Below are 13,630 nucleotides of genomic sequence, written 5' to 3' on the forward strand. Positions count from 1 at the left end.
GAAACTAGTCAAAGATCATTGTTAATGGTTGGTCATTTAATTAGCAAAAGGAATTATCCATATTCTGATTGATTTCATATAAATATATTAACTTTTATTTTAATTAGTTGACCGGTAAGTGCTTATGCGTGAATTTAAAAAAAATTTCTGTAAATAAAATTTGATAGACATGGGAAAAGGACCACATTGCACAGAGGATAAAAGGCAGATAATAAATGGGATGAAAGCTCAAGGAAAGACGGTTTCGGAAATTTCGGAGCTATTAAATTGTTCAAGAAAGCTTGTTTACAACGCAATCCACCACCTTGAGACGTTTGGAACTTCAGAAAACGATTCGAGAGCCCCACGTGCAAGAAAAACCACATTAAGAGAAGATCATTTAATGCAAAGAGCTTCGACCGCAGACCCATTCAAGACTTCAAACCAAATAAAATCTGGTGTTGAGTTACATAACGGTATTTTTTTTGTCTTCTAGGACAATCAGGCGGCGCGCGGTTGAATGAAATTCAATTAAGGGGCTACATATCACAGAAAAAACCATTCCTCTCAAAAAAAAAAATATAAAGAGCAGATTTCAGTTTGCTAAGATTTGCTAACACCTAAAAAAGCCTCTTTATTTTTGAAAAAAAAAGTGCTCTGGAGTAATGAATCAAAGTTCTGCAGATTTAGATCAGATGGAAAAAAATATGTTTGGCGTCCACCTAACCAACAATACAAACCAAAGTACACTCTCAAAACAATTAAACACGGAGGAGGAAATGTTATGGTGTTGTGCTCAAAAATGGATAAAAATATTTATAAAAACATATTGACAGATCATATAATTCCCTACGCTGATGACAATTTGCCTTTGACATGGCGTTTTATGCACGATAATGATCCGAAGCATACGAGTACTTCTCGGTTAGTAAAATCATGTTAAGAGGATAATTGTGTTAGTGTTTTGAAGTGGCCGGCTCATTTTCCCGATCTCAACCCGATTGAGAATCTGTGGAATGACATTGAACGCCAATTGCAAGGTCTAAATCCCAAAAATTTTGAGGAATTTTGGGAAAATATTATAAATGCTTGGTATTCAACACCAATAGCACGGTGTAGAAAATTGGTAGAAAGTCTGCCAAGAAGATGTCAAGCCGTGATTGACAGCAAGGGTTTTCCAACTAATTTTTAAGTAAAATGAAGAAATCAAAAGGTAAATTCAATTTATAGCACATGTGCTAATTAAATGTCCATCCTACAATGACAAAAGTTTAATAACTGTGGTTCTTATCTCTATTTTCTTACAGAAATAACTGAAATTAAGAAACTTATGGTTCCTAATACATTAAGAAACATATGAAATTTAATTTAAGCAATAAAAACATTATGTACAGTGGTGGAAAAATAATTAGAAACAAACAAAAAGGTAGAAAACCTTAATAAAACAAAATAAATATTAACAAATAACAAAAACGATGTTCTTTTATATAAACTTTTATGAAAAAGTTATTAAAAAAAAACTAAAACATAAATAACACTATATTCGAAAAAAAAAAAAAAAAAATAAAAGTGTGGAAAAATAATTAGAAACATCAGTTCACTGAAAAAGAAAAATACAAATAAAAGGTAAAGAAATATTTTCTACTTCAAAATACCTTTGTTCGATTGAAAAAATCAATATTTTGTGGGGTAACCCTTATTAGCAATTACAGCTGCACACCGTTTAGGTAAACTAGCTACCAAATCTTTGACAGTTTTTGGAAGTTTTGACTCCCAAACTTCTCTCAACGTCAGCCCACAAGTTTTCAATCGGATTGAGATCAGGGCTTTGTGCTATCCAGCTTAAAACATTGATGTTTTCTTCCTCAAACCAACACTTCACTAAACGTGAAGTGTGTTTAGGATCATTATCCTGTTGAAAAATGTATGAAACTGGCAAATGATCAAAAGCATATGGCTCCATAACATTTTCCAATATGTTTTTATACATATGCTGATCCATTCGGCCATCGATGCACACAATAGGACCAACGCCATGCCACGAAAAGGCTCCCCAAACCATCACAAATCCACCACTATGTTTGATCGTTTTGATGGTATACTTAGGATCGAGTTCTTTGTTAATTGGGCGTCTTACATATGTTTTATCATCAGATCCAAACATATTAAATTTTGATTCATCGCTCCAGAATACTTTTTTCCAAAATGCTAATGGTTTTTGTCCATGTTTTAAATTTTTTTTGAAACGTGTGGCTTTTTCCGAGCAATGCAACCCCGCAAACCTACTTCCAGCAATCTATTCCTTATTGTCCTAGACGTTACTCCTGTACTTAATTGGCATGACACAGCTGAATGAATTTCCTTGCTGGTCGCAAAAGGGTTGGCCTTGCTAAGCCTACAAATAAGTCTGTCTTCTTTGGCAGTTGTTTTTCTTGTACGGTTTTTCCGTTTGGGAGTTTTCGTGCTGCCTGTCTCCCTATAGACCTTAATTGCTCCATATACCATCTTTTTGGAGCAAAGCAAATCGTTGGCGATGTTATCCATGGTAGTTTTTTCCTTGCAGTACTTGTGGATAATTATCTTCCTTAGCTCTGGTGTGCAGCTCTTGATTTTACCCATTTATTTGAACTAGATAGTAAAGATAAGATATTTGAACAAAAACAAAAATGTAGCGGCAAAGATTTACCGTTAAATAATATCACTTCTTCAATATTTGCTCACTGTTTCTAATTATTTTTCCAAGTTTAGATTTCAAATATTCTTTTGTAAGCTGGTTTAAATTGCCGATATTAACAAATTAACAGTTTATGAAACCTGCAAACTAAAAACATGCTCCACAATAGAAGCAAAAAGAGAACTGTATTTTACCGTTTATCATTTTTTGTGTGTGAAGAGCATAAACAATGATAAGAAAAGTGCATATGTCTACTCTTTTCATTGTTTCTAATTAGTTTTCTACCACTGTACATAAACCTTAAATGCTCCTTTCACTTGAATTTAATAAAAGATCAAAATTAATAATAATGTGTGCTATTTATATAAGCACCACTGTACATTTTGAAAAATGTATTGTTGTTTTGCATCACTTAAAGACAAAGTAACTTATACACAAAATCATAAACTTACATCAGATTGCTTTTTTGGTGGGACATTGGTAACACTCTTCCTTGTGAATGTAAGCAAATCATTTATCACATCATTTTTGCTTATGACTTTGTAATTGTTGGCATTATGATTCTCTTTTGCTACGAATATCAGAATATCAATCATTTGAATAGTTTCTTCGTAGTTAAGTATTCCGTCTCGATCGATATCGAATATTTTAAAACAAACTGAAATTTAAAGAGAAAAAAAAAAAACAAAAATCAGAACCTAGTTGGTATGTAGATAGTATTGGCTTACATTTAGAGCGTTCGACATTTGGACCCCGACATGCAGCGGAAACACCACAACATAATTCTTTGAAATCGATATGACCATCACGATTTTCATCAAATGCACTAAACATTCCGGCTAATGCAGTTTTCGGTATGGGAGGGCTTATAAGAGGTCCCAATAGCTGCAGATCTAGCTGACCAGTGACGGAAGTACTCTTCAATCGCCAAAACTCTTTTTCAAGATCTCCAATATCCTTTCAACATAAAAAGTGTACACATTGAATTAAATTCAAATAAAAAAATATGTATAACCTAGACGACATACCTTCTCTTCAAGGTGGGTAACACCGGCTAAACTCTGATAGAATGTCGGTGTTTCCAACTCGGAAGTTAGATTTATACAAGTATCGGAAAGCAACCATTTTGAAAGTACACTTGAGTTCCGGTGATTTAAAATCCAATCACGAAATTGCTCGAAATTAACTCGATCTGATTGGGCGAAAAGTGAAATGGCATCGTTTCCATACAAGTTTGATGATTTTGTATACTCCGATTTGAGAATATAAGTTCCAGAATCATTGCAATAAAGATTCCATAGGAAGCTATGAATTAAAAATTTAAATAAAACAAAATAATATATGAAACGTTTTAATTCAAAAGCAAAATTTACCGTATCTTTTCTTCCTCTGTACCACGGGTTAGTAGAACAAGCCCACAAAACACATCTTTGAATGATATTCCTTTTTGGGTGCCACCACATGCAAGGTATAGCAAATCAGCAACATTAAGTGGAATTCCTTCGCAAAGAACATCTTGCTGGAATGCATTTTGACTTAAAAATGTACTTCCAGGGCCAGCTGATTTTTTGAAAGCCTCTTTAATTCGCCTAAATTCTGTATCAGTAACTAAAATATGAAAACAAATACATTTTAAGTAATATAAGTAAGATTTTTTCAATGTTTCAATTATACTTTTTTTAATTCTATTTTTTTAATATTTGAAAATCAATTATTCTATTGAAGAGGATGATAGGAAAAATGTAAAGTTAAGCATTAAGAAAGCTTTTACGGGGACTTAAATATAAAAAAAAACTAGTTCTTTAGAGAATTTTAGTTTTTATTAAGCTTGAATGATTCGATATTTGTAAATATCTGAACTAGAATTGAATTACTTGCAAACAAGAATCTTTATCACATGTTAAGTAATTGATAAAGAAGTATGTAGCCCACGATGTTTTATTACTTAATCCGGCCTTGCACGAAGCACGCAACAGTGAAAAAATATCTCTGCCGCGATAACTATCTTGATTTTATTTTATTTTTGTATCGCTTACAAATCCAATTATTCAAGCCAACTAAAAAAAATACAATAATAACAAAAACAACAAAAAATAATCAAATACTGTACGATCTATCAAACAAGAAGAAAAAGTCATAAACAAGTAGCAATAAAAAACCCGAACGTGATTCTGATTGCCATTTTTTCAACAATAATATTTCAATGTATGTACAAAATAACGATATATTGAATGTATAAACTTATAATAATTTATTACATATTTCTAAATTGCTTCGAGTTCATTTTCCGCCTATTCATCATGGGTATCGTTTCGTCTGTCCACGGTACGGTAAAAAAAAACAATTAGAACTAAAAGTACCTACACAAAATCAACGACGAAGAGAGCCTTTTCCCTTACTTCAAAGATACATGTAGTTGTGGTGGATTCTATTGTTTTTTTTTTAAATTTTTTAATTACCTAACATTTCTTATCTAATTTAAATAAAATGTTATTTGAATTTTTAATTTCAATCAAAGCTTCAAGTGCAGGAGTGCGCTACACTCATTTTTTATGATACATAAGAGACGTTCTCCAATTTTAACAAAATTATCTCTGTTAAGGTAGAACGGTAATAATTACTGCGGGGCACCTAGGAACCCGATTGGTGAATGATAAGCAAATGCAAGGAAAACATAAGTTGTACCTATAATTGCTTTTCGTCAAGCTTCATTCACTTAGGCTGTCCAACAGACCAATAGCTTTCATGAGCGCAACTTACTTACATAAGTTAAATTCAAATTCACGAAGAGGGTCATAGGTGGTAATTTATTTGGCATTGCTGCCCATAAATTGTTCGATTCGTTTAGGCAACATGTTTATATTAAGTGCGAAAGTTAGAACTTGCCAACAAAACGATCGGCAGTAGCCAGATTTTTGTATTTGAAAATTGGTACAACTCAAAAAAAGATCTGTCAGAATAATAATAAAAACAAAAAACATACAGTTGTGTTCAAAAAAATAGGAGTGCCTGTTCTTTTTAGATTAAATCGTGATACAAAAGTTGTATAATTTTTTTAAATTTATTTTTTCTTTTGTACAAAAAAGGTAATCCAGTCTTTTATTACTATGCTTAAAGATTACTTTGTTTAAAATAAATAAGTTAGTAAAAACATTAATTTTATCAAAATAAAGCCAAAACGAATTGTTCAAAATAATAGGAGTAAATAAAATAAAGTAAAAAAAACTAAAAAAAAATATTCAATATTAAGATTTTTTTGTCAGTATTTTGTGGAAAATCCTTTGTTTTTTTATAATTGCTGCTCATCTGCGTGGCATAGAGTTCACAAGCGCCCGACAACGCTCAACTGGAATTTGGTTCCATGTTTGCTCGACTGCGTCCCACAACTGCCTCGAATTCAAGGGTCTTCGTCGAGAAACACCCTTTTTCACATCTGCCCATACATTTTCTATGGGATTGAGGTCAGGCGACTGAGCTGGCCAGTCCATGACCTCAACCCCATTGACCCGAAACCATTCCTTGGCAGACTTACTGGTGTGTTTCGGGTCGTTGTCTTGTTGAAATACCCATTTAACGTGCATATTCCAACTCGCATAAGGCAGCATCACACTGGACATTATATCCACATAAACGCGCTGGTCCATCGTGCCAATGATTTGATGTATGGGGCCAACACCAGCCTATGAGAAACTGCCCCATGCCATCACTTTAGCATCTCCATGCTTTACCGTTTTAATGGTGTACCGAGGCTTAAACTCGGAATTTTCTGGACGTCGGACGTATTGCCTAGAGCCAGTTCCACCGAATAAAACAATTTTGGTCTCGTCAGTCCACAAAATGTTTCACCATTTATCTGCAGGCCAATTAGCATGGCTTCTTGCAAATTTCAAACGAGCGGCTACATGTTTTTTTGTAAGCATCGGCACTTTTCGTGGACTGCGAGCGAAAAGATTGTGATCCAACAATCGCCTTCTTATTGTTACGCTACTTACTGCCGGTCCTAAATCTTCCTGGATCATCTTAGAGGACGCAAAAGGATCCTTTCGGCTGTAGCGAACAACGACGATCATCATTTTCACTCGTTTCTCGTTTCCGTCCCCGGGTTTCGACTTTTTTTTTCTATTTTACAGCATTGGCGATCATTTGGTCAGAGCACCCTAACATCAACTTTATATCCTAAAACTTATTCCTTCATTTCGCAACTTTTTTACGATATCCCGTTTTTCGTCGGTGCAATGCTTTCCTCGGCCCACTAAATAATCAAACTTGTTTAGATATTCGATATTCCAACTATTTAATATTCCTATTTTAATTTAGTTACTTACTGTTTATTTTTTTTTAATTTTTGATTTTTTTTTTTTTTACGTACAATATAACTCACACTCCTATTATTTTGAATAGCCTGATTGAGAGTAAAGATCATTTGATCTCTGGTTACAAATTTAAACGGTTATGAATTCCAAACTAGTTCATTGTTTTATCATCTTTAATGTCCCGTTATACTTACAGGTAGAGAAATGGGCTGATTACCAGTATACACATGGTAAAAAAAACACTTGAGCAAATTTTGTAAAAGCACTCCTATTATTTTGAACACAGCTGTAAATACACTCTACGAAATAATGATAAGGACTCACACAAAATACGATTCTTTTTAAAAAATATTATTGGATTTTTACAAACTAATTTTACTTTTAGTATCTTTACAACCAAACCTATAAGGAAAAACAAAAATATGAAAAATAAGGCTTTACTTTATTGTTTTGCTATGGGTACTATTTTTTTTTTTTTTTTTTTTTCAAAATGAAATATTGTTAAGGCCAAACGTTAAGGGCAATTCTTGGTTAAACTTAATGTTTTTAAATAGGCGTTCAATATTTGGTCCTTTTCGTTTAATATGATCTCGTAGACATCGTGATATTGAAATTATTAACGATTTTATTTGACACATATTGATTTTGGCTGACTCTTCTTGAACAACTATTGTCAAATAATTTAAAGTGTAAAATGAAAGTCTATTTTTAAAAACTGTTTTTCTTAAACTTACAGAAAAGATTTCAATCGAGTTCGGGTTTTGAAACATACATAGCAGCTCTTTCCTAGTGAAAGATACATTCCGCAGCAAATATTTTATCCGTATATTTTTGGGAATTTATTTTGGTAGAAACAGTAGCTTATGGCAAACCAAACTATCAACGTGCCACCTTCAAACTTGCGAGCATTTCTATGCTGCTTTTCGGTTCGTTTATCATGCGGAAATTGTTGGCAACAGCATGGGCCTCCTCAATTTTGTATCATTCGTAAAAATTGATACATTTCAGTTAAAGCCAATCTGTTCACTTTATCAATATTTGTACACCTTTTAAAACCTTTTCTTCATCCGCCTTGGTGACACATTGAGGTTTAAAATGTTAAACATTTTCGCGTGGCTTATTAACGGTTATGCGTTTGATTTCTCCCTAGGTTAATTTAGGTTTTTACCTGACCTTCGCTTAACTCCATAATTTTAACACAGCTTTAAGAAAATGTTTATTACAGATTTACTTCTTGAAAGTATGCCACCGATTTGGCTAGTTGTCTTTCTCGGTTCTCGGTAATAAGCAACAAGATCCCGCTCTTCTTCGGATAATGGCTTTAAGGAGGCATTACAATTATAAAATCATAACGACGTTACCTGATTTACAAAGAATTCATAACTAACAAACTTTTTTTTATCTGAAGATTTTCTTATTTTTGGTCCTTTGGCCTAATAAATTTTTCGTATTGCAATAAAGATCAGTTAAACCGTTATAAAAATATAAAATCCAACGAAAGGGTTGCAATTCCTTGATAGTAATTTTTCATAAAAACCGACGAAACAGCAGTGTTTTTTTGTTTCTCCTTATCGTTATTTCGCTGAGTGTAGAAGAAAGTTTTGTGAAAATCAAAAGTTAAAATTAACTTAGCAAAAAAAAAACTAACTAAAACTAATAAAATGGACAATTTTCAAGAAGAAATTTCAAGAAAACATCTGGAAATTGAGATTCTAAAAAAAAGTTCATTTAACAATTGCTTCAAGGAGGGGGTTTGGTCGTAGACTACTACATTAACATGTGGTGTTGAAGCGAGCTTGAAGATCGCCTCAATTCTTTAAATACCTGAATCGAGTTGAAATTACCTTGATTTATTTATTTATTTATTCATCAAGCAGAGACACAGCTCTTAAAGACTACTTAGTAAGTTTATATAAATAATAATAAATAAACCGAAGTTTATTATTAATAACAATTTTTTTTAAAACAGTCCCTACTTAAATATAAATTAAAATCGATAGCATTACAAACAGAATTAGCTTGTCTTAAATAGCAAGTTAAGCGTGTATTGATTCCATAATTGACCCTATGAAAGGGTACACAAAATAAACGATTATTACGTAATTCACGACAAGGAACATGAAAGCCAATCAACGAAAGCAAGTGAGATCAATTGATTTTTGTTTTATGCAGGCATATCCGTATTCCAACGCATTATCCGAATTGCAATTCTAGTAAAGCGTTTCTGAATTCGTTCAATTCTCGCCGAATAAGTTTTATACATAGGATTCCAGGTAGATGAGCAGTTTTCTAAAATTGAGCGAACATATGAAAAATATAAGGCTCTAAGAGTAGCTCTGATTAGCGAATTCGAATTTTAAATCAAAGATTACACCCCAATCCTTATTTCTCAGTGACTTGTGTTAAGGTTGATTCAAGTAAACTGTAAGAAAACATAATGGGAGAGGTGCCGCGATAGAATAACATACTATAACATTTAGAAACATTTAAATGAAGATAGTTGTTAGAACACCAAACGAAAAGATTATTAAGATCATTCTGCAGCTTTATACAATCGGAAATAGAATTAATGCGCAGGAAAAATTTAAGGTCGTCAGCATACATCAAACAAGAACAATTTTTTGACAACTGGGAATATCATTAATAATCAAGAGAAAAAGGAGAGGACCCAAATGGCTTCCTTGTGGGACACCGGAAGTAACAAATACAGGGTTGGAAGTAACATTATTAATACGAACATATTGAATTCTGCCAGTAAGGTAAGATTTAAACAATGACAATAAATTGGAATTAAAACCGATGTTATGCAATTTGGAAATTAATATTGAGTGATCAACTCTGTCGAACGCTTTCGCGAAATCAGTATACACCACGTCATATTGGTTTCCTTGTTCCAGAGTTGAGTACATAATTACTAAAAATTATAAGATTAGTTGTAGTTGATCTACCACTGATAAAACCATGCTGCAAAGGCGAGATTATTTCTTTCACAAAAAAAGTATTTTTTTATAAATAATTTTTTCGAATAGCTTAGGTATCACAGATATTTTGCAAATCGGACGGTAATTGGTTACTTCATTTTTGGATCCTGATTTAAAAACGGGATAAATTTGACTCGATTTCCGTCGGAGATCGGAGTCGAGTCAAAATTTGCGAAGAAAAACCTGTGTGGAGGAGTTGCTTTTACAGATAATGCGTTATGGTCTGTTTAAGTTTTTGTTTAATCAAATTCACTAACAAAACTAAATAATGTCAACAGTAACAGATTGATTTTTTTCCCCCATGGAAAACACACATGATTCCAAATGCACAACTACTCAACGAACACAACCATCGAGATACAAATGCAATATCAATTGCACCAACATTTGAAAACGAAATCACATAAGATCCATTCGAGACTCGTATGAATGTCAAAAACCTATCCATAGTAAGATTCTACTCTAACTTTTATCGGTGTTATTCATACTATGGATAGATTTTCCAACAAACCACGGGTATTATTTAAATCAACAGTACCTATTTTCGATTTATTCTAAGTTGTTTTAGGATTCAGACATTCTTATTGGAAGACAAAAGCCAATAAGAAAAACTAATCATTGAACAAAATTCATGAATGAACTCATGATAAGTCTTTTGTACTTTTTTGAAATGTCCACCTGTCCCCGTTCAATGCAAGTGATTGAAATGCAATGTATGCAGCTGGCATGGCGGGCGCCCAATCAACCTGATTCGCTACTGTCAAGAGGCGAATAAAAGTTGTAGTCTCAACAACAACTGTGGGCAGAGGCAGAACAGGTTCCCTTGGTAGGTATTACATACATATTTGTTTAGCAATTACATCTTTATCATTCGACGCGTTTTTACGGAAAGCTTTGACCAAACGGAAATGAAAATGAGAAAAGCAACAACTGGTTAAGAAACTGAGAATAAAAATAATAACAATAAAAAAAAGGAAAAACTATTCTTGTCAACAAATCACAACCTGTTTGCGAGAATTTACAGCATCAAGTGTAGAAGTAGCTATTAGCCAGGTATGGAGAAAAAAAAAAACAGCCAAATAAAAAACAAATCAAGATAATGACAATGACGACGAGGAAACAAATTGTTTGTGGAACCTACTACCTTCCTACCTACAAGATTTTAGGAATTAGCAGTGGAATACCTATTTCAAAAAAAAAGAATTTATGTATTTCGATTAATCGATTACCTACATTAGCACTCTTTTTGTTTCAAAAACAAATCACAATTTAGCCTTCCGTTCCGAATGTCTATGATAAGATTAAAACATATTTTGATTCTTTTACTTTGTTTATCACAGGGAACACAGGGCCAATCCAAAACCAAATCCACAAAGAGACTCAATTAATCGTACAAAAGCATTCTTTTCTTCTTCAAAAGTAATAAAAGAAGAAGAAAAAAGATTTTATTCGATGCACAAATGCTGCGCTGTGCAGTTCCAGTTACAAATCGAAATCAAGTGGAATTTTCACTTTTACACACGTCCAATGGAAAATTACATTACCTATCGAATCCGAACGAAAAGCAAAAAGAATTCGAAAAAATAATAGCAATAAAATTGTGTGTGATCCAGTTCCAGAGAACTGATGAGAAGCAAGTTGTTATTTTTTTTTTGTTTTATTTTGGATTCCAGAGAAGACGGCGGACGGAGGGGGCCTGACAACCCTACATCCGACAACCAGACACTGAATAACTAATGCTACTTACTAATTCGACAACACAAAACTAATCTCTCTATCCAAGGGGCAATGTCGCAGTTATCAAATAAGTCTATGGCAATATTTTGTCATGGAGCGAGCAATTCAAGGGGACAAACTTTGTCCAAAACACTACAAAAACTGTGACACTGGACACTTGAATATCAATTAGATTTCGTACTTCGGAATTGGATATTTGTTTCCTCTGTTGTCTGAACTTGTACGCATAATTTTCTTCATTAAAATACAAATTAAACCAACACAAAAAAAATCACTGAAGAAAAAGACGACAACGAAAAAGAAGTTCTCCCTTTGAACTTACCTCTTTTGATTGCATCTTCATAACTAATACACGATGGTTTTGATTCTTTTGCACCCATTTTTTGTTTATTTAATGTTTTTAACTTTTAAATGACATAATTAATCAATGTTTTTTCGTATGATTGTTCTTTTTTTGTTTTTGTCGAAAATATATTTTCATCACAATGAAAAACAATTAAAAGAAAATTAACCTTTCTTCAAAACATTAGTCCTATGACTTCTCCCCTACAAAAATCGCGAAATCTACCATGGTTCGTTTTTTTTTTTGACAGAAAGTAAAAATTTGTTGGTGAATTGGCAAAGATGTGGTTGGTGGATTTGTGGTGTGGTGGGAATGTTTTGAGATGTGGAATAGAATGTAGAGGGTGACATGATATAGTAGAAAATTAATTCGTGTAAATATTTAAATATGTTGTTGGTAAAATGAGTGTAAACTTTTAAGTAGCGAATTTCATAAAACCTGCTAAATATTTAACGTCATGGTAATCCTTAAAGTGCATCTTTTCCATAGAATTAGCGTTCATTCGTTTAAATTGGTGTATATAAAAATTAACGAACTCTCATGAAATGTAAAATATTGGTACATATTGATGGGTATTGGTGGTGCTCGTAATTTCTTTCGTTCTAAACTCAGTCAGAATAACTTCCTTCATAGCAGTCCAGTTGTCACCCCTTGTCCGTTTCTCTTCAACATTTAAACTTAAAGATATGCAATATTTGTTATATTTGGTAAAAAAATGGCTGAATCAGAAGGACAAATGGAAGAAATTAAAATATATGGTAGCAGATAAGTCCTAATAAAAAAAACGTTGATGAAATGACAGATTCTTAAGTCTATAAAACATAGCTTAGAAATTTTGCATTGAAAATATTATCTTTAGCAATTGCTTAAACATAGTTTTTTAATTATGTACTGATCTTGGTTCTTTAACCTCTGGTAAAAAGTTATAGAAAAACCTGCGTGAAATCGATATTGGTAAACAATCTAAAAAGCCTGTTGGTGACGTCGATTGTGATGCACTCAACAGCTCTCTGAGTTTTATAAGAATACAAGAGAAAGACATTGTAAAAGCAATAATTTCGATTAAATCTAATGCTACTTGCTGGACCAAATGGACCCTAAGTTCTTGAGACTACTGCTTCCATAAATACTGCGCTATATAACCCAAATATTTAACAGCATATTGAATACTTCAGAGTTTCCTTTAGAACGGAAGAAGGCTAAGATTATTCCCATACCCAAAAAGCAAACAGGTACTGCTACAAAATTTCGGCCGATTGCCATTTTTTCGTCTCTTTAGAAGGTGTTTGAAAAAACTATTCTGGTACAGATCCAAAAATATCTTACAATCAACAACCTGTTAAGTATCTATCAGTCTGGTTTTCGACCCAAGTGCAGCTTTCAAATCCGCCTTACTTTTTGTAACTAATGAAAAAAGAATGGCAATGGACAGTGATCATGTTACATTGCTAACACTGTTAGATTATTCAAAGGCTTTTGATACTGTTAACCACTTCAATTTGGGTTTTCCTTAGAGTCATGTAAGCTTGTTCTTTTGTATCTCAGCGGAGGGCAACAATGCGTGGTGGCCAATGGAAACCTGTCCACATTTCTCAATGTTTTG

The 13,630-nt window shown here is 33.0% G+C and overlaps 1 protein-coding gene across 1 annotated transcript in view; it reads right to left on the bottom strand.

Annotated features, from left to right (window-relative positions):
• The window catches only part of LOC129944183 (ubiquitin carboxyl-terminal hydrolase 32), a 30,798-nt gene extending 18,557 nt beyond the window's left edge, over positions 1-12,241 (bottom strand). Inside the window, 5 exon segments of the mRNA XM_056053425.1 lie at positions 3,106-3,311; positions 3,382-3,610; positions 3,682-3,958; positions 4,027-4,261; positions 12,007-12,241. Coding sequence (XP_055909400.1) covers positions 3,106-3,311; positions 3,382-3,610; positions 3,682-3,958; positions 4,027-4,261; positions 12,007-12,064 — 1,005 coding nt within the window. The 5' untranslated portion in view covers positions 12,065-12,241.
• Between the last annotated feature and the right edge of the window lie 1,389 nt (positions 12,242-13,630).

This window comes from Eupeodes corollae, chromosome 2 (assembly GCF_945859685.1).
Source record: "Eupeodes corollae chromosome 2, idEupCoro1.1, whole genome shotgun sequence".
In the NCBI taxonomy this organism is placed as follows: domain Eukaryota; kingdom Metazoa; phylum Arthropoda; class Insecta; order Diptera; family Syrphidae; genus Eupeodes; species Eupeodes corollae.